Below are 23,015 nucleotides of genomic sequence, written 5' to 3'. Positions count from 1 at the left end.
AATGATGAAAACTAAACTGTTTTTTTTTATGTAAAATGCTTGTTTATATACTATTTCCAGAGGTTTTAAAACTGTAAATTTTGTGTTAGAGGATCATAGAATTTAAATACATTTTTGCAGCCTTTATTGATAAACTATTTCTAATAAATCTAGAATTAAATATTTTCAATTTTACCTCACATCACTTTATGAATAATATACAATAATACTAAGTAGTTCAATAATCATTTTATGCATATTTATTTACATGAAACTAAAATGTGATGCATTATGTGTATTGTTATAGTTTATTATTATTACATTCTAATATTGGTTTTATTTAAATGTTTTGTAGTTGATTATGTGTTATACTTGCAAAAAATTACCATGGTATAGTGATAGTGTGTGGTAAAAATATCCTGATATATTAATGTATACCATAATTACGAATGAATAGGCTGCCATTTTAATAATTAAGTAAACAATTAAAAACGTTAGATTAAATAGAATTAGAAACAGCAACAATATAATATAATATAATTTAATTTAATATAATATACACTCTAAAAATTGTCTGCTTGTTTAAACTACCTATTCACATGAGCTGAACCAACACAATTCGTGAACATTTTTGGGACAAATTTGAAAAATGTTGTATGCTAGATCCAATTAAATTTGTGAAAACAACTTAATCTATTTGTGTTGGGACAACATGAAGGAATAGTGTGGAACTCAGCATTTTTACAGTGTGTAATATAATATAATATAACATAATATAATATAAAACAGTATGTGCACATTCAAAGCAGTCAAACAATTATCAATAGGGACAAATAAACTAGTTACTGTACAATAAATAAACAAATGTAAATACCAAGGTAAAGCACACCCTGATTAATGAATGACTAAGCAATCAGTTTATATGAATTTACAACATGTTCCACTATAATGAACATCATAGAACTATTACGATAAATGTCCATAAATGCTATTTATTAGCCGTTGTTAATTTCTGATGTAAGATTATCATGGCATTTAATTAGTATGGTGATAAATTACGATTGTGTTGTTGAATGCGTCTGTTCTGATGTTATATTTTCAATGCAGCTGTATAAAGAAACCCAAGTGAAATCAAACATGCGCGTTTTTCTAACCTGCTGGTGTTTGTTTCCACAATCCAAATGTCATAAGATTTGTCACGAGAAATCAACTTGAAACAGGAAGTCAGTAACTCGCAAAACTTCAAAATAAAAGTCCGTTAGCATACGAAGCGAGTATGAATTCAAAATAAAAGTAAACACATACAAAATTAAATATCCCCAAACCAAACATGTCAGATCAATCAAATCCACAAATGAAAAAAATAATAAGAAGCACATGAAAGCGTGTGGAGAAACAACTAACGCAAGTGTAACGATTTAAATGTTAGTTAATAGTCTTGTCTATGAAATATACCTGCTTGTAGCCTGTAGGGTGTGTTACATCTGCTTTGAGTTCGCTAGACACAAAGTACTGAGACATTCCCCTCCTGCTATCTCATATTGAAACAGTCTTTTTGATCATTTAAACTGAGAAAATATATGGTCTATACAGCAAAAGTTTTTCCTTACTAATAAGGTAAAGGAAATATATTTTAAATGGGGTATATGCACACGAACTTTACAAAATCGTCACGTTTAAGATCTAACTTCTTTAAAAAAACAGCAATCTTCTCTTCCTGGTTGAAATACGATGTAAAGTGGGCTATCAGACCAAACAAGAAACACTCCATTCAATTATATTTTTCCATACAGTGTACTTAAATTTTGGAAATTAATTTTACTCCAGTATTTTCAGTGGAATTTCTGCGCTAGCCTGCTGCTAGTGGAGGTTTCTGAACAGCCAGATGGATGCTTAAAAGTCTATTTAACTGATTATATTTGTATTACAACGTCGATGCTGTAAAAGGAACCTTATGAAATTGAAAATAGTCACATTTAGCTTTCACCGGAAGTTCACTAGCTGTGCGTATAGTCCATTACATAACATTTACCATAAAAACTTCTTAAAGAATATATACATATACATATACATATATATATATATATATATATATATATATATATATATATATATATATATATATATATATATATATATATACATATATATATATATATATATATATATATATATATATATATATATATATATTCTTAGATCAGAAAACCTATTGATTTCTCTTTATTTTTCAGATTTTTCCAACTGTTTTTTTTTTTTCATACTTTACTGGCACTATTGTAAATAATATAATGATTATTATTGTAAATGATTTGTACCAAATGTATCTTTCTGTTATGCAATAAATGTTCAAGAAAAAAAAAACTGAACTGAGACAATCAATACTACTGTAATGAAGGTTTTTTGTACCTTAAGAGTAAATAAATGGAGAGCACCTGTCTAAAACTATTTGCCTCCTTTTGTTCAAAGCTGAATGCTTGATCCTTTTTCTGCTGTTTTACATGAACATTATTCAATTGCATGTTACTGTCTATAGACTATTTCAATGTGATGTCATTGGCCCATGAACATTTCCTTCTTGTCAAACTATTTCATACTGTAATGAGTGGCAATTCAATCCTAAATTAACGTTAAAACAGCTATCATAACATCATTTATCAATACGATGACCTTTTTGAATACTCAGAAGCCATGGAAATCGTAAAACAGGAAATGCATTAAGACTGTTATTGTTCACATGCCTCAAAATGGTGTATAGACTGTGCCCACTTTCCTTAATTTTTAGATTTCACTCAAATATTTAGTTCTCACTTACAGTTAGTTGTTTCTGGTATTCATGCTTTGCTGCTTAAAACTTTTGGCAAAGTGTCATTTGTTTTCAAGAATGCTGAATGCAAAGTAGAAAAGGAACTGCATTTATCAAGAGAATTTTTACCTTTATACATGTTAAACATGTAAATAAATGTAATGCAATCTTGTTAAAAAGCATTAGCTTCTTTTTAAATTACCCCCAGCTACCTAAGAGAAGTGTATCAAGATTTACTTTAAAGGGCACCTATAATGAAAATCTTCTTTTGTAAGCTGTTTGTACAGAACTGTGTGTAGGTATAGTGTGTCCACAGTCATATTGGACTGATAGAAACACAATAAGTCAGTACAATTATAAAAGACGACAATTCAATCCGGGTTTGTGGACGTTAAATCAGGTTCATTTTGTACATTAGCATAACAGATATCCATACAGCAGTGGATATTAACGTGTATCCTGTCACATTTGCCGAGCAAAAACAGTGCAAAAGTTAAACGCGCATGCTGTGTGTGTCTCTGTGTGTGTGTGTAAATGACAATTGTGTGTGAGTTATCCTTTCAACTCCACAACAAACATATCAAATTATAATTGGGTTTTTAGTGTAGCATTTCTTACAAACGTTAAGAGAGATCTGCTTCCTTCTTGTCTGTCACTGTGCTGTTTATCTGACGCAGCCGGAGAGCACACTAATCTTGCGTTCACACCAGACATGATTGAACCTTCAATCGCAAGTGATTTACATGTTAAGTCAATGCAAAGATGCGAATAGACATCCTGGGGCGCGATACTTGTGAATGAGGTGGTGCAAGTTGAGCGTTTTGCATGATTGACGAGCTTAACGCGTGAATTGCTCAAGCTGGAAAATCGGAACTTCAGCGGACATTCGCGCCGCGTCAACCAGTCATGAGCTTTGTCTTGTAGGGGCACGATTATGTTGTAGTGCCTGTTGTTGGTGTCCCGGAGGAAAATCCTCCTGTCGACACCAGCTTAATCGAACTGGGCTCAGCTCAGTCGGAAGCACTGCCGAAAGCTTCCATCATCCAGGTATATAGATAATTATAACTAGCCAAAATTATATTAGACACCCAAGTACGCAAGACTAGCAGGACGCTCCGCCCTGATGCAGCTGGTAAATTGTTTGGCACGTGATGTTCTGTCACTTAAGGTGATGCTTTTATAGTATTGTCAGTTTCACGTTATTAAAAGAGAAGGATTCAAATGGGTAGTATTGATAATAAAAGTGGCTATTAAGACCTTTTAGAATTAAATGCATTGTTTTGTTGTAATGAATACAGCGCTTTTTAATTAACTTTAAAATAAAGTGCATGAAATGTATGTGGGAAAATGTTATGATTAGATTGCAAGCAGAACACGTGCTGTTTCTGTTGGACTTTAATGCTGACAGCAAGCTTATATGGTATTTTTGATAAAACTCGAGCTTTTTTATGATCTCAAGACTTGGAGGAAACCACGACCAGACTTAAACACCCAGCAAAACAAACAAACAAACAAAAGAAAAAGAAAAAAAGAAAAAAACAAAACAAAAACGATGCTATCTTAGTTATGAAGAATGAGAAAACAACGCCTGTCGTAAACTTAATTATACATATATTTGATATTTTTGAATATTTCATATTTTTAAAGGCTATTTTTATGCTTATTTATTTTATATTTGCTTTACAATGTGTACATATTTACACCACAATGGTTTTTATGCTATAGATGCGTTTTAAATACATAAAACAGTGGCTAATTTATGTTGCAGGGCTAGTTTGTCAAGTAATGTTTACAGTAGATGCTATTTTTCTCCAAAAACAAACAAACAAACAAACAAACAAATAAATGATAATAATAATAAAAACAACAACAACAATAATAATAATAATATTAACAATAATATTAATAATAATAATAATAACAACAATAATAATAATAATAATAATAATAATAATAATAATAATAATAATATCGCTGTGAAACCAATAGGGAAAGTGGAGAGTGCACTTTATTAAAAATTGTAGCTTAATAAAGAATAGTGTCCAGCGTGAAATCTGTTTGAGGAAGTTTTTAAATACATAAAACAGTGGCTGATTTATGTTATTTATGAGCTAGATTTTGTCTAGAAATGTTTACAATGGATGCTATTATTCTCAACAAAAATACTTATAAATATAATAATAATAATTTTTAAAAAACGCAGTAAAACCCAAAGGGAAAGTGGAGTGTGCACTTTATTGAAATGGTTAGCTTAATAAAGAATAGTAGCAGGCATTAAATCTGTTGGTGGAAGTTTTTTAAATATATAAAACAGTGGCTGATTTATGTTGCATAGCTAGTTTTTTGTCAAGTAATGTTTGTTTAAAATAGATGCTTTTTTCCTAAAAATAAATAAATAATAATAATAAATTGCAGTAAAACCAAAAGGGAAGGTAGAGTGTGCATTGAAAATTGTAGCTTAATAAAGAATAGGCAGGCATGAAATCTGTTTGAGGAAGTTTTTTAAATATATAAAACAGTGGCTGATTTATGTTGCAGAGCAAGTTTTTGTCAAGTAATGGTACAATGGGATGCTATTTAAAAAAAATAAATAATAAAAATAAATAATAATAATAATTCGCAGTAAAATCAAAAGGAAAAGTGATATGTTTCTTTATTTAAATATAGAGTAGCTTAATAACTAGTGGTAGGCATGAAATATGTTTGAGTAAGTTTGTCCAAAAAAATAAATAAGTAAATAAATAAATAATTCGGGAAACAAATTAATCAATTATAGTCAAACAAAAAATGCTCACGCAAAAAGTGTGACCCAAAATACGGAGAGAAGGCACGTGTTAATATCTGCTGATAAACGATAATGCTCAGCCTGAAGGTGTGATCAGAATAATATATGCAGAACTTTGCTCACTGGTTGTTGATTTACAGCAGATACACAAACACAGACACGCAGAAAGCCTCAGCGTGAGAGACCACTATCTCAACAACACCAGAACAGCACACCGGCTGACAGCGCACGCAAACAGAAAACACAAGTGCTATTGTTTTCAATACTAATAGCATAAGAAATTGTGAAGATGGAGACCCTGAAGCGGTGGATGAAGAACTGGAAGTATCCCACCTCTCTCTTGTGCATCTATGGATTCTTCAGCACAGTCAAGCCTTTAGAGCCGTTTCTCTACCCATTCCTCACTGGACCAGACAAGAACCTGACAACGGAGCAGGTATGGTGACCTGTTGAAAAGTTTAATAATTAACATCTATTTAGATTTCTAAAAGATGAGTAGATTTTAAAGGGACAGTACACCCCAAAATGAAAATGCACTCTCCCTCAAGTGGTTCCAAACCTTTATGAGCTTCCCTTTTCTGTTGAACACATAAGAAGATATTTTGAAGAATGTTAGAAACCTGTAACTATCCACAACAGGAAAAACAAACAATGGAAATCAATAGTTACCGGTTTTCAACATTTTTCAAAATAACTTTTTTTTGTGTGTTCCAGAAGAAAGTCAAACATGTTTGTGACAAGTGAAGGATGAATAAATGATAAAAGAACATTTATTCATGGGTGAATTATCCCTTTAAAATCAAAAGTGATAATTCAGTCACAATTTCCAAACCTGTGGGACTTCCTGTAGGACTCCTCTGTGCTTCACAAACAAGGATATTTACAAAAAAATTCTCATTGTTTTTTGTTCATACAATGAAAGGAAACGGTCTACTGTATGGACATAAATAGTTCAAAAACCTTTCAAAATATCTTACTGTAGATGAAAGAAAGAAAGAAATAGATTTAAATTAAGCGTAAATAAATGGTGACAGAAATTGAATGGTATTTTTTGAGATAGCTTTAACTCTTAAATCAATTTTACTGAAGCATAAACTAGTTATTGCTGCTCATTACTCCAATTCAGATGATTATTAATCTGCATTTGTGCAATACAAAAGTACTTAAAATTCTAGAAAATAAAAAAACAAAACCGAATATTTGAACGTTGACATGACTTTTTAATAGTAGCAGCATTGTGACATGCTATATTTACTTATAATTAATTTATTAAATTATTTATTGTTTTTACACAAGTGTTATTGCATTGTTGTTTTCCTTTTTATATTTTTATTCTTATTGTGCTTATTTATCTAGGTTATATGTTTTTTAAACTTAAGCAATAAAAACTAAAAATACACACATGTTGAGCTGCAAATATTCAATTCAATTCAGCTTTATTTGTAAAGCGCTTTTACAATGTAGATTGTGTCAAAGCAGCTTCACATAGAAGATCATAGTAAATTGAAACAGTGTAGTTCAGTTTTCAGTGTTTAAGCTCAGTTCAGTGTTTAATATTCACTACTGAGAGTCCAAACACTGTAGAGCAAATCCATCGATGCTAAGCTCTACAGATCCTGAACCATGCAAGCCAGTGGCGAGGAAAAAAAATTCACCAATTGGCAAATGTGAAGAATTAAAAAACCTTGAGAGAAACCAGGCTCAGTTGGGCATGACCATTTCTCCTATGGCCAAATGTCTTATGCAGAGCTGCAGTCTAGGCGCTGGAGAAGCTGGACGTCAGCGAGACTCGTCTGTCCCCAGAGCGTCACAGGAATCAGTCTCATGCTCTCCACTCCTCCATGACCACCACAGCAGCTGCTAAGGATACGGCCTGGTCCAGGATTACGGAAACCTTGGGATCATCTTGTTGCTGGTCTTGGACCGAATCAGTGGCGCTGCATAGTCTGAGAGCCTCAGGATGAGTATCCCCAGGTGGAAATAGAGAATAAAGAGAATAATTAGCGTAGCTGCTGTTCATAGTGTATATTAACGAGATGCAGAAACCTGCGTAGAGCACATTCATGCATCATACCGTTATGTGATGCACTGAGTGTGCTTTACTAAAGAGATAGGTCTTTAATCTAGTTTTGAACTGCGAGAGTGTGTCTGAGCCTCAGATATTATCAGGAAGGCTATTCCAGAGTTTAGGAGCCATAAATGAGAAGGCTCGACCCCCTTTTATTCGACTTTGCTGTTCGAGGTACTACGAGTACTATATCTATTCACCCAATCACATGAGAGCAGCTAAAAGCATTTAGGGATGTAATTGAAGTCAAAAATGAGAATTCTGTCACCATTTATCTTTACTCATTTTAAATGAGTTTCTTCTGTTAAACATGAAAGAAGATATTTTGAAGAATGTTGGACGATTGTAACCATTGACTTCCGTAGTATTTATTTTTTTAAGTTTTCAGCTTTCTTCAAAATGTCTTCTTTTTTGTTTAACAGAAGAAACTCAAAGGTAATAACCACTTGAGAGAGTAAATCAATATTTGTTTTTGTGTGAATTATCCCTTTAAGTTCAAACTCAGCATCAGAATGCAGAATTTTTTTAGCTGAAAACATAGCATTAGCAATGTGTACTTAACAAAGTGACCAGTAAGTGTGTGCGAATCTATATTTAACAGTCATTTCAAGTGATAACAGCAGCTATGACTGGTTTTATAATTTATATAATTTATATGATTTTCCAGACGTTAATGCAAAAAGAAAAAAAAAGATAATAATAATAACAACAATAAAAAGATAAGAAATTGTACAGAATAACAGAATTGACAATATACACCATTTTGCCTCCATCCAGAAAAAGAATAATAAATAAAAGAAAGGAAAAAACTTTAAACAAATATTCACATGTGCATACATAATAAGCATATAAACACGTATGCTTGTCTTACAAAGCCAATAACACAAATACATACACTAACTGGCCACTTTATTAGGTACACCCTACTAGTACCGGGTTGGATAACACTCAGGTAGGCTGTGGCCTTGAAACGATGCTCAGTTAGTACTAATAGACCCAAAGTGTGCCAGGTAAATATGCCCCACACCATTACACTACCACCACCAGCCTGAAGCATTGATACAAGGCAGGATGGATCCATGCTTTCATGTTGTTGATGGCAAATTCTGACTCTACCATCTGAATGTTGCAACAGAAATCGAGACTCATCATACCGGGCAACATTTCTTCTATTGTCCAATTTTGGTGATCCTGTGCAAATTGTAGCCTCAGTTTCCTGTTCTTAGCTGACAGGAGTGGTCTTCTGCTGCTGTAGCCCATCCGCCTCAAGGTTGGACGTGTTGTGTTCAGAGATACTCTTCTGCATACCTTGGTTGTAACGAGTGGTTCTTTGAGTTACTGTTGCTTTTCTATCAGCATCAACAAGGCATTCGTGCCCACAGATCTGCCGCTCACTGGATATTTTCTCTTTTTCGGACCATTCTCTGTAAAGCCTAGAGATGGTTGTGCGTGAAAATCTCAGCAGATCAGCAGTAGATTCTGAAATACTCAGACCAGCCCGTCTGGCACCAACAACCATGCCAAGTTCAAAGTCACTTAAATCTCCTTTCTTCCCAATTCTGATGCTCGGTTTGAACTGAAGCAGATCGTCTTGACCATGTCTCCATGCCTAATTACATTGAGTTGCTGTGATTGGCTGATTAGAAATTTGCGGTAACAAGCAGTTGGACAGGTGTACCCAATAAAGTGGCCGGTGAGAGTACATTAAAAATAAAAGTGAGGATTTACAAATTAAATGGTAGATTTCCAAGAAGTTTCAAGACGTACTGGTTCCATTTCAACTGATATAAACTCATTCAACCTTCCCTGATAACAGGAAACTAGTGGAGATTTCCAATTGAGTACAATCATCATTTTGCCAGCAATCATTAGAGACTGCTGGCTGTTGACAAAGAGCATTGAATCACCAAGAGGCGACACTCTGTTGTTATTTGGGAAACAGCCTCTAGATGCCGCTAGTGTCACGCAGCAGCCATTTTAGAATAAAATTCCAAAAGGAAAACAGCACGGATAACTAACATTAGACAGAATGAATTAAAATATTGAGTAAAATATTAGTTAAAATGAGTACATCCCCTTTGAAAAGTACCATTTTAAAACAATATCCTGATGAAAACAATTTCCAAAATGTTGACAAAACTAAGTTTAATACATCTGATTTCACATATAACATTAAAGGTTAAAAAAACAAAAACAAAAAAACTTAATGACATTTTTTTTGTTTTACTCAAATTAGGGTGAAGCAAAAATGAGTATACACAACAAAATCTACAACAAAAACTACATTACTGTATTTGGTAGTTTGTATGGCCTCCATGATTTTTGATGACAGCATTAAAATCATGAATAAAAACATATATAAAAATAAATAATTTTGGAGAAAGTAAATAAAAAAAATCTTTATTAAAAAGCTTTATTAGTCTTTTTTTTTTAACAGACAACACTGGAAAAATACTATGTACTATTATAATATAATACTCCAACAAAAAGTAACTGTTAATCTGTCATCAACATCTCATTTTGAAAGTCATGTTAATTTAACTTAACATGTCAGTATTAATATGTATTATGTCAGTATTAATATGTATTATGACAGTATTAATATGTATTGTGTATTATTTAACGTAAACTATTAAAGTAATTTAAAGTAATTTCACCTAAAAGTGACAGTTTCAAGAAAAACAAGTATAGTTAATATATTAAACATTAAGTCTGTAAATTAAACTAATAAAAGTGCTGAGAACCACCAGTCTTTGATTTTAAGTGTTTTATTGTCATCTTTCAGGTTGCATTTCAGCTTTGATGCGCTTTTTAAATGAATAAATAAAAAACAAAGCAGCTGCTTGCCATCGCGACAGCAATAAGATCCAATGGACTGCTGATCGCTTTCACCCCAGAATGCCAGAATCGCTGGGCGCTGCTGTTGCAATGGAACGTTCTATTGAGTGTCGCCTCTTGGTAATTCCAAGCTCTTTGCTGTTGAGTTAAAGGGGATCTATTATGCAAAAATGGCTTTTATAAGGGGTTTAAATCACACTTCATAAAAACAGAAACACTTTGATTGACATTCTTTCTTTGACGTGTCATCAGAGAGGGAAAGCCCCACCCATTTGTGACAATCTCTCCCTCATTAGCATTGGACGTTAGTCTTGTTTTTTAATCTGCCACTATGCTCATGCATAGGTATGTCTAGCTCCGCCCTCTTTTGAAAAGAGCACAATCTCATTTAAACTTTAAGCGACAGTCTCCAAAATTAAAATCAATGTCTAAATGGGGCAGTTTCAAAGAGTTATGAAGCATTATTTGTGTAGTATTTTAAGGTGAAACTTCACATACACACTCTAGGGACATCAGAGACTTATTTTACATCTTGTAAAAAGGGCCATAATAGATCCCCCTTTAAAAGGAGAGTGTCCATTATATTAAAATAACCAAAATCAGGCCAACTGTGATCAGGTTGGACATTGACTCTGTAAGCATTGAACATCAAATGCTATGACTGTATTTTTAATAACTGTTTTTTCTCCTCAAGTTGAACAATCAGATATTCCCCGTGTGGACGTACTCATACCTGGCTGTTCTGGTTCCTTTCTTCCTCCTCACTGATTGGCTGCGCTACAAACCAGTGGTGGTCTTCCAGTCTTTAATCCTGTTCTGCACCACGTCCATGTTGCTGTGGTGTAACGGCGTTGCGGAGATGCAGGCCATGCAGTTTACCTATGGAGTGGTGACGTCCTGTGATGTTGCTTACTTTACGTACATCTACAGTATGGTGGAACTCAAACACTACCTGAAAGCCACTTCGTACTGCCGGACTGCCCAGCTCCTGGGGTACACCGTGGGCTCTGTTTTGGGGCAGATCCTGGTCTCTTTAGAGCTCATGTCCTACAACAACATTCTAGTGTTTACGCTGGTTCTCACAGGCATTGCGATGATTGCCTCCATTCTTCTCCCGATGCCCAAGGTCAGTATGTTCTTCCATAAAAAGAAGAGCGAAGAGGCCGATGCTGAAGAGAATTCTGGGAATGTCAAAACTTTGGAGCTTGGGGAAGGATTTGGGACAACGGTTGATCTTAGTAATGATGTAAAGGTGGATGAAGCCAAATGGCAACAGGATGTACTGGATGGATCTAATGGCTGTAATAGTGGTAGTGTAAAAAGTTCCAAGTCGGGTGGGAAAGGTGAGTTGAATCTGCCATAAAAGAGTGCGTTCGTAGACCTCTGAAAGTGTATACAAGAATTTGATAGTCATTTAGGACATGAACCAACCTAACTGGATATGAATCCTAACGTTACAAAATTTGAAGCATAGAAATTTTATATTATATCATAAAAAAGCTAAATGCTGTTGATACACAAGGCACATTTAGGAGCAATATTGATGAGCAACTTTAGGAAATGATCCCATAAATAGGCAACCAATTAGGGTAATGGGTTTAATTCAATTAATCTTTATTTCTGTAGCGCCTTTATAATGTAGATTGTCAAAGCAGCTTAACATAGAAGTTCTAGTAAATGGAAACTGTGTCAGGTCAGTTTTCAGAGTTGAAGTTTAGGTTACTTCAGTTCAGTGGTTTAATTTTCACTGCTGAAAGTCCAAACACTGAAGCGCAAATCTATCAATGCGCAGCTCCACAAGTCCCAAACTAAGCAAGCAAGCCAGTGGCGAGGAACAAACTTCACCAATTGATGAAAGTGAAGGAAAAAACCAAGAGAGAAGCCAGGCTCAGTTGGGCATGACCATTTCTCCTCTGGCCAAACATCTTGTGCAGAGCTGCAGTCCAGGCACCAGAGGCTGATGAACGCTGGACGTCCATCGTGGTGAAGCTGCAGTTGTGAGTACGTCACTGGCTGGTGTTCATGCTGGCCCACGGGATTAATGTGGAGACTCATCTTTCACTGGGGTCTTTCTTAATGGGTGATAGCTACAATATTGTTGGCCATTCTTAATAGAAAAGTAGCCAAGCACCATCGCTTTGCAAAATTGCCTGGCTCAAAAGGTTGCCCTGTGTATCATCAGCAAGTCAGGCATGTTGATATCCTATGTTGACTGATTCCTGAAGACCACAGTGACAGACGAGTCTCCACCTTGATCCTACGGGCCAGCCTGAACAACTGCTGGCTCACCTGCAGCTTCTCCACGATGGACGTCCAGTGTTCTCCAGCCTCCAGCGCCTAGACTGCAGCTCCGCACAAGAAGTTTGGCCAGAGGAGAAATCGTCATGCCAACTTTCCCTTTACTTTCGTCACTTGGTGAAGTTTGTTTCTCGCCACTGCCTTGCTTTATTTGGGACTTGTGGAGCTGCGCATTGATGGATTTCCTCTTCAGAGTTTAGACCTTCAGCAGTGAAAATTAAACCACACTGAACTGAACTAAACTCTGAAAACTGGAAATGCACAGTTTCAATTTACTAGAACTTCTCTTTTAAGCTGCTTTGACACAATTTACAATGTAAAAGCGCTACAGAAATAAACATGAATTGAATTGAATATGCATACAACAGAAATAGAATATTGAGTAGGGGGCGGGGCTTTGTTCTGCACAATATTCCAACATAGCAAACTAACGACAAGAAGGGCGGGGTTAAGAATATTGCTGTACAGGTGCTATGGAAGCCCTCAAGTTGACGTCAACAGAAGAACTGCCACTCCTGACATGGAAGCAAACAGTCAGACTCTGATTGAAGATTACCAAAACAAACATGCTTTTGTTCAGCGGATTAGCAAAATAAACATTGTAAATTTAGATTTTGTGTGTGAAGGACATAAATTAATCTAATGATAGAAAAATATTAGATTTATAATAATAATTATACGTATCTTGAGAACGTAGGGAGGTTGTCTCATCATTTGTGCTGATTTGTTGGAGTCGGCGGAGCTAAAGACCTCGTTTGGTGCGCTTCAATTGTCTGATTGGTGGAATTTTTGTAGAGAATCATGGGTAATGTAGTTTTTCTGCACAGATTTGGTTATTTAATGCCATTGGTTTAAAATAATTCACATTATTGGCAACAGGTTTGTTGGCCTTGGTCTTCTATTGACTTTTTAGTCTTTTTTTTATTTTAAGTATTTTTTTTTCATGTAAAATATGATAAAAAACTGGCCAGTACCTGATACTTTTCTGATATTAATGCATTTATTACGAAATATGTTATTTCTTATACAATCTATTACTTCAAATTACTAAAAACAATCAACATGCGTCATTCGCAATTCAGGTTTTTTCTGTATTTCAAAGTTTGTAATGTAATTTATTCACCTGTCGCTGGTTAGTCTGGTTCATGACTTATCATGTTTAATTAAAGATATTTTTAAGAATTAACAGACATTGTGTACAGCCTATAATTTTACAAGTTATAAATTTGTCAATTTATAGTCTAAATATATAATACTGACCAATTCTGGTTGTCTTGATGCTCTCCAGCTGGCTGTGGTGATGTTCTGCTGCGGTTGTGGAGGGATTTCCTGCAGTGTTTCTCCTCTCGAACGCTGCTTCTCTGGTCAGCCTGGTGGGCTTTGGCCACTTGTGGCTACAACCAGACGGTCAACTACGTCCAGTCGCTCTGGGAGCATGTGGAGCCATCTAGTAACTTCACAGTCTACAATGGAGGAGCGGAGGCACTCTCTAACCTGTTCGGTGAGAAAAAAAGATAAGACCTTAGACGTGCTAAGATGCTGTCTGTTGCATAAACATAGGCAGTATATTATACAAAGATTGTGCTTTAGTCTGTTCACTACTTTTTGGATCCAATTTGAACTTGTATGAAATTCTAATGTGTATTTTCATTGGATAGAGCGTAGATATCTGACACAAAAACACATTACTGTTGATCCCACCAAGACAGAACAAAAATCAAACAAGACAAACCAAAACCAAGTAGTATTTTGTTAGTTTAAATAAATAAATAAATAAATAAAGTCCTGTTTCTAGCAAATATTCTTTTCAGATTGACGTTTTTTGCACCCATAAAAAAAATTAAAATAAAAAAAATTAATAAATCATTCTCAATGTAGAAGGTTATATGGAGTCAATCTAGGGCCATATATACTTGCAAAATAAAGTTTTGCAAACAAAAAAATAAATTATAGAGCAAAAAATAAATAAATAAATGCAAATGTCTAAAAAAGTTTTGAGAAATAAAAAAAGACATTTTCAAACAATAAAAGAACTGCAAATAAAAATCAAGCAGTGCAAAATGAAAATATTTGCTATAAAAAAACTATATATATTTTCAAAACATTTTACAGCATTGCCTTTACAAAACCAAACATTACAAGGGAACTTGGGCATTTACGGCAGGCCCAGACCTACTGGGCTGTAAGACCACCTCTGTGATACAGAATATCCAGGTGATGACGCCTCTTAAATGGAGGCAGGTCCAGGCCTGCCGTAAACACTTAAGTTCCTTTGACTCCACCCCCTTGTCAAATCAGGGCCACAAAGTGAAAACAGCACCGCAAACTCATGGTTGACTAAAAAGCAAATCAAAATGAGTATTGCAATTGACTGGACGGGTTTTGCAAAGGCAATGCTATAAAAAATGTTTTGCGAATATATGTATTTTTTTTTTTTTAATTGCAGACATTTTAGTTTTGCACTGCTTGATTTTTATTTGCAGTTCTTTTTTTTGTTTGGAAATTTCATTTTTATTTCTTAAAACTTAATTTTCCCTTTGCAGTTCTTTATTTTTTTTTTTGGCAAAATTAATCTTTATTTCTCAAAAATTAATTTTTGCATTTATTTATTTCTTTTTTGCTCAATACTTTATTTTTTGTTTGCAAAACTTTCTTTTATTTTGCAAGTATATATGGCCCTAGATTGACTCCATAGTAGGGAGGTTAATTTTAACCTAAAAGCAGTGTTGCCAGAGTTGTGGTTTTCCTGCACATTTTTTTATGAATGCAGTTGCAGGAAAAAAGATGTCATTGGTCACTTTCATAATGTGCTGTATCTGCCAAAATATTTCTCTCTTGCTAATACAAAATGAAAACTGATTAGTCTCTTAATAGACATTGATCCTGGAATGCAAATCTGGCAACCCAAAGACCAATGCAAGTGAGCAAGTAAAACCGTATGACCTTATTCTTCAATGTGGAAGTGTGCTCGTTTTTGTGATTGTTTTAGAACTTCTGATTCAGTCCCCGATGGGAGAAATGACTAGGAATAATAAACGGCAGAAAACGGTCAAATTACTTGCTCTACAAACAAGTGTGTGCATGACTATACAGATAAAGCTGAATAATATCATAAGAAAATATAAGTTTGCAACATCAACCAGCAGAACAAGCTGTTTTAATGTCTAAAAATTAATGGAAGTGAAAAAGACCGTAAGTCTCAAGCTAATAAGATTCAAATGGCTGCGCCCGCTCATACTAGTAGAATAATGTCAATACATCCGAGAGACGTACTTGTGTAGTGTTGTTTGGTGTGCCGAAAGTCACTCAGTACTTTTAACACATATATTTTATCTACAGGTATGTGACTTGCAAAATATCAGGGAAGATATTGTAAACCTTTCCCTTTGTGGGAATCTAGCCATTGACCCTGATTGGATGATGAAATTAAACGGGCTACTTTCATTTTCTTTTTTACATTTCGTGTTGGGCTGGTTTTGAGTAGTCATTGAGCTGTTGAAATTTCTTAGACCTGGCAACCCTCCCTACCTATACTGAACATTCCCAAATGGTTATTTTTAGGTTGTTATTTCTGCAACCATAATAACCACAACTTTCCCAGAATATTCAAAGAAACCTAAATTGTTGTGTCATATGCAAACTTGAAAGATTCATCTTTGTTCAGGGTCTCATTTTCTCTCCAAAAGTTTAATCATGATATTTACTGTTAAACTGTGGTCTTACAAATGGTAATAAATACATAAAAAATACGTTAACTGCACTTTCACTGTAATACAATCTTGGTTAATTTATTTCCTGCTGTCTCTGTACTATATAAACATGCACTATATGCTAATAATAAAAACTTTAATCTGGGCTTTACACTGCATTTGTCATTGCACCCCAGGGGCCGCGGCGGCGTATGGTATCGGGTTATCCTCCGCAGACTGGTCCCGCTGGGGTGAGATGGCACTAAGCGCTCTTTCTGCCCTGGAGGGCGGCGCTCTGTTCGCGATGGTCTTTAGTGGGAACATCTGGGTCTGTTACGGCGGCTACATCCTCTTTAAAAGCCTCTATATGCTGCTCATCACCATTGCCATGTAAGTGATATGACTTATTTTCAATGTTGAGGGTAGGGCATTACAAGTAACGCAAGTTACGTAATAATATTACTTTTCTAAGTAAAGAGTAAAGTAATGCACTACTTTTAAAATTAAGTAATAATATCTGAGTTAATTACATTAATGTGAGTTACTTTTTAGTTTAATTAACTCTTTCCACCAAGAATTTTTTGGTGATTTTGGATTGAAACTCCTAATGTCGCTAGTTAACACACTCAATGCATTTTTTAACACATCTCATAATTTCTAAAATATCACCCTCTGCCAAATGGTTGATATGTCGGTTTATGGTAAAAGTATCAGAATGAATACATATACTATGAAATATCTGAAAATATGAAGTGCATAAGTGTCAGTGTTTAATAGCTCAAACAGCTGTTAGCCAAATACATTAATACATTACTTAATTGATTTGGAATGTAAATAAATTAATTAATGAAAAAAAACAAACAAACATTGGTTGCAGTGAAGATCATCTTGCTGTGAAATGTCTTCAGTCAAATCATCTATAATTGCTTTATATTAGTCTTTATGAGTGTACTCATATGTATGTGTGCTTCTTTCATTTGTTTGAGAAAAACATGCATGTACATTTAGTGTGTTTACAAGAAAGTGTGAATTATGGGACATATTTGATATTTTTGTGATTGTTATGCTTTAAAAAAGTAATAATTAGGAAAAACGAAAAACATTTGGATGATAATGGATGATAAATATCTGTTACTTACTGTGGAGAAGTGTGTTTTCATCAGCTGAAGAGCTGATCACACATTCTGTTAAATGTAAAACAGAAAAAAACACATGAATAGAAGAAAACACATTACATTTTTAAATGTACAAACATTTTAAGAAACAATGAACTGAGCTGTTGAGTGTTGACAGTCTGTTTAGTTGATGGTTAAGCTCAAGAAAACCAGAAATGAGGTGCTTTGTCAGTTACGGATCTGAAAAAATAACCCTAAAATAAACAAATGAGCATTTCTTCAGGACAATACAGTGCTAAATAGATCAGTTACTATGTTAAGAGTGCATTGTTCTGAGACAATTGTCTCGGTGAAACCAAAACCATTATTTAAAATACATCTAATTTTGTATTTTATGTAGGCTTGAAGGACACGGTGTGAATGTGTAAGGAATAATTGACGACATGCCATTGAATTATTAGAAAAATAATGCAAAGCCGAGGTGGTGATGAAAAGGTGGTCAAAATCTGCCTAAAACTACTTTAGCTGCATGTGTGCTTCTCTGACAAATGCTGACAAAGCACCATAGCAATGAAAGACAGAATAGTGAAACATTACCACAAATTATTTGTTGCTATTGCTCCAAACGATCATAATTACATGATGAACTCTCAGAAAAGGGTTCATTATCTTATCTGACCACTTGCCGTTTCACCTTAATTGCCTCAATCTTAAAATAAAGCTTTTTACCACATGTAATGCTGACAATCAATTGCAGGTCCATGTGTGAATGCTGAAACCTGACGATGACATTACAAATGTCACACAGTAGACAGAAAAATGCCAAGTAATGCTTGAATCAGGTGCGTTTATCGGCTTTTATCAAATATAGTAATATAATAAAAATGTATTAAAGGTAGCACTAACTAATCTCAATGACATTTAACAGCTTTCATTGACTGTAAGAAGCCAGAAAATTTGTATTTTTTTAATACATGGCAGCCAGACCAAATTCATTTCTTTTTTAGTAGTCACCGATATTATGAACTTGTGAATCCTACAGAGGTGATATTTGTGTACTTCCAAACCCATCAAATTTTTTTTGTTGTGTTTTTATAGTCAAACAAGAAAAAAAGAAACAAAATTAAATAAAATAAATTGATGGAAACTGAACTCAGAAAGGCTTTGAAACCCATATTATAAATTTGTGTTTCTAAAAATACGTACTTCCAAACCCATCAAAACTTAGAATTTTTTTTTTTTTTTTTTTGTCAAACCATAAAAAAAATAAATAAATTAAAAAAATGTATGAAGACTGAACTCAGAAAGACTTTATTTTTTAGACAAATAAACATAAAATGTTATATTTAAATATAATTATTAATTATAATAAAGAAATGATGTTTTCACTTACTGACAATCCTAAAGCTTTATTACCAGATAGAGATCTCACTTCCCATGAAACAACTTTAGTCACTGTCATATTTCAGAATCGAGCACTCAGAAATACTTTCATTCATTTCAATAAAACTTTCTCAGACCTGAAAATCACAATTTTCTGAAATCCAATAAAGCAGTATCATATAAACTTCAGTAAAATCTCTCATAAGGCCATGTCTTGTGTTTCCACAGGTTTCAGATAGCAGCTGGGCTGAACATGGAGCGTTACGCGCTTGTGTTTGGAGCGAATACCTTCTGTGCTCTGGTGCTGCAGACGATCATCACCTCAGTGGTGGTGGACAGCAGAGGCCTCGGTGTGGATGTCGTCACTCAGGTGAGCTTACCTCACACACTTTACACAGTTACTGGCCACTTTATCAGGTATGGCTTACTAATACTGGGTTGATAGCACGCATCCCTTAAGAATTTCAGATTTAAAGGAATAGTTGACCTAAAAATGACAATTGGCTCATCATTTTAAGACTTGGAGTTTCTTTCTTCTGTTGACCAAAAAAGAAGATATTTTGAAGAATGCTTGTTGCCGGAACACTTCGACTTCCATAGTGGGAAAAAAATACTATGGAAGTCAATGGATGCCAGCTACTAGCATTTTTCAGAATATCTTCTTTTGAGATCAACAGAAGTAAGAAACTCAAAGGTTTAAAACCACATGATTGAGGGTAAATGATGAGGTAATTTTCATTTTTTAATGAACTATCCCTTTCACACGGTGCTAGTGAAGTGCTGTACACGTAAAGTTCACTCCTCTGACCTCTAAAAGGTGCTCGAGCGACAGACGCTAGACACCATGGTTTTTAGCCTCCTTGGTAGAGCAACCCACTTCCATGCGAAAGGTCGCCAGTTCGATCCCAGCTCAGAGCGGGTTGAGTGTTCTAGGACCGGCGGGGTTACATTGGTGCCTTGACCTGGATGGGAATGAGGTTTGGGGGGTGAGTGTAGCGGTGGCCAGCTAGAGAAGTGCTGTGCAGGTAAACCTCACTCCACTGACCTCTAAAGATGCTCTAGCAACAGACGCTAGAGATCCCAGCTCGGAGCGGGTAGGGTGGTGTAAGACCGGCGGGCTTACACTTGAAACACTGCTCAGGGATTTTGATCCATGTTGAGATCGTTTTCTGTAAGCCTCAGAGAAGGTTGTACATGAAGTAGATCAGCAGTTTCTGAAATACTGAGACCAGCACATCTGGCACCATCAACCATCATCAGTCACTTCAATCACCTTTCTTCCACATTCAGATGATTGGTTTGAACTTCAGCAGATTTTTGAACCACTTCTATTGACCTTGTTCTTCACGTAGGAACGGACGCAGGCATTGGAATCTTTTTGGTTCAAGACTTTGGTTTCAAGATTTTGAGTAGTTAAAACAGCTCAGTATGCTGCTTTATTTTAGTGATACTTTCTTATTATATTATTCTACTTTTTATGTATAGCCATGAACACACTTGTTTGTAGAGTAAGGGGTTTGACCGTTTTCTGCCATTTATTATTCCTTGTCATTTTTCTCCATAGCTGACTGAATCAGAAGTTATAAAACAAATCGCAAAAACGAGAGCACTTCCTCATCGCAGAATGAGGTCAATATGACTAAATACACCAAGTTCCTCCCATCTGATTGGCTGATTAGGGCCCAGATTAACAAAAGATCTCAATGCTCAAAGTAGCTCCTGACTTGCAGATTAAGCTGAAAATCTTTAAAATAATAGGCATGTCAATCATAAAGTCTCCTAAACCTTTGCTCTATGAGTATTTCATGAAGCATTTAAGCAATAAACTAGCGACCAAAATGAGCTTTTAAAGAGTTATCACCTTAATTGCGACTCTATTCCCATACAGCAAGAAATATGTATTAAGATATATTTTAATAAACAAAAAAAATGACCAAAGCCAATATATCTTCTGCAAAAACACATTTGGTCATTTTTACATATTTCTGAAAAACATTTAAAAGCATTTAAAACCATATTTGCTCAACTATTTTCTAAGAAAATACATTAACTTGTCCTATTGGAAGAAAATCTGGTCACACTTTATTTTGATGGTGCGTTTGTTGAATTTAAGTTACATTGCATCTTCATGCCAACTAATTCTCATTAGATTATAAGTAGACTGTTAGGTTGGGGTTAGTATAATTCCTTATAGTCAGTTAAATGTCTGTTGAAGGAGCAGTATCAGCAGATATTAAGCAGACAGTCTACTAATACTCAAATGGACCATCAAAATAAAATGTTACCAAAAATCTTTATAAATAAATTAGCATGTAAAACTGTTTCTAGAGATATCTTGAACTTTCTTAAGCCACAAACCTACTATGTAGATATCAGAGAACAATTTAATGCATTGAACCAATGCAGTATATGGCACCTTTAAAGAACATCACTAAAATCTTTACTTGAATGTGGTAACAATATTTTGCTCTACAAAGTTTCCATGAATAAATCTCTGAAGGAGACTCCTCCCTCCCCATCGGTCGCCCACTGAAGCTATAAGCTAAGCAGGGCTGCGTCCGGTCACTACTTGGATGGGAGACCACATGGGAAAGCTAGGTTGCTGTTGGAAGTGGTGTTAGTCAGCAGGGAGTGCTAAACCTGCGGTCTGTGTGGGTCCTAATGCCAGAGTATAGTGAAGGGGACTCTATACTTCTCAGTGAGCGCCGTCTTTCAGATGAGATGTTAAACCGAGGTCCTGACTATCGGCGGTCGTTAAAAAAAATCACAGGATGTCCTTAGAAAAAGAATAGGTGTTTAACCCCGGCATCATGGACAAAATTTGCATCTCTGTCCATCATAGCCCCCTAACCATCCCCATATGAAAATTGGCTTCATCACTCTGTCTCCTCTCCACCAATCAGCTGGTGTGTGGTCTGACACAATATGGCTGCCGTCACATCATCCAGGTGAATGCTGCACACTGGTGGTGGATGAGGAGATCCCGCCCAAAAATGTGTAAAAGCGCTACATAAATGTATGAAATTATTATTATTATCATCATCCAATCACTGTGTGCATAGTTAATAATCATGCAGACGTCATCCACAGCATCAAGGTCAACTCCACACTTACACTTATCTTAAAACTTCTTTATAATCCTTATTGAAAGTTGATCTCAGCGGCTTTGTGAATAGCTTTTAAGAGAAAATTAGTTTTCAGCTATTTAGGAGAACTCTTTTCTGAATACAGGCCCAGATATTAACATAAAGGAGTTGAACAGGTGAGCTGAATAAAGTGGCCAGTGGACCCTTTTCACAAGACTGTTATGATGCATTTAAACAGTCATCAGCATCTTAAATCCCTGAAAGTTTTTAATATTAAATTTTTTTAAAAACATATGAACACTTATTTGTATTTATGTATGCAATATACCACTTTTGCATCAAATTTGCACAAAAAACAAATAGCTGCTTATGCGAGGCGTTTCTAATGCAGCATCCATGGGGCTGAGAGTAAATTTGACATTATTCTCTCCTGTCATCAGTCTCACACATTTTTTTCCTTTTTCTGAAAGTCTTGATTTCCCCATCATGGCATTTTTCTTTTACTATTTCAGCAAATACGACTGTAAAAAAATATTAGCTGTACTCTCCCATTCACTGCGCTCTAAGTTTACCCAACAACGGCGACTTCCACTGCTGAGAAACCCAGAAATGTGAAAAGGGTCTATGAGTGTACAGCAGGTCAAAATGATCTTCAATGCTAACAAAAAGCATGATAAACTTACTAAATTCATATATGATCCAGAACATTACCTCAAAAAGCTAAAACCTGTTTGTTCTTGTCATTTGTCTTGCAGTTCATCATCTACGGGGCGTATTTTTCTGTCATTGCAGTCATTTTCTTCCTGCGGGGTCTGTATACCACAATGTGCCGGAAACCTGAGACTGAAACATCGAGAGAAAACTTAGAAGAAGCTTTTAAAAACGATGCACAGATTGTTACTGAAACCAAATTATGAAAGGCAAGACATTGAAGTACATTTGATTAATGAATGATCTGAAGGAAAGCA

At 35.0% G+C, this 23,015-nt stretch overlaps 2 protein-coding genes across 2 annotated transcripts in view; one reads left to right on the top strand and one right to left on the bottom strand.

The window, feature by feature from the left end:
• bloc1s3 (biogenesis of lysosomal organelles complex-1, subunit 3) overlaps positions 1–1,203 on the bottom strand; it is a 5,600-nt gene extending 4,397 nt beyond the window's left edge. The window contains exon 1 of the mRNA XM_056473768.1: positions 1,134–1,203. The gene's annotated coding sequence lies outside the window, so the exon portion shown is untranslated. The remainder of the gene's footprint in view (positions 1–1,133) is intronic.
• A 4,580-nt stretch (positions 1,204–5,783) lies between these two features.
• slc19a3a (solute carrier family 19 member 3a) lies at positions 5,784–23,012 on the top strand. The gene is made up of 6 exons (XM_056473711.1): positions 5,784–6,006; positions 11,171–11,819; positions 14,063–14,275; positions 16,661–16,853; positions 19,190–19,331; positions 22,803–23,012. Exons 1-6 carry the CDS (start codon positions 5,860–5,862, stop codon positions 22,962–22,964), a joined length of 1,506 nt encoding a protein of 501 aa, XP_056329686.1. The 5' UTR covers positions 5,784–5,859; the 3' UTR covers positions 22,965–23,012.
• The last annotated feature ends 3 nt before the right edge of the window (positions 23,013–23,015 follow it).

The sequence above is a fragment of the Danio aesculapii genome, chromosome 15 (genome assembly GCF_903798145.1).
Source record: "Danio aesculapii chromosome 15, fDanAes4.1, whole genome shotgun sequence".
In the NCBI taxonomy this organism is placed as follows: Eukaryota; Metazoa; Chordata; class Actinopteri; order Cypriniformes; family Danionidae; genus Danio; species Danio aesculapii.
This window is presented reverse-complemented; position numbering and strand designations above follow the sequence as displayed.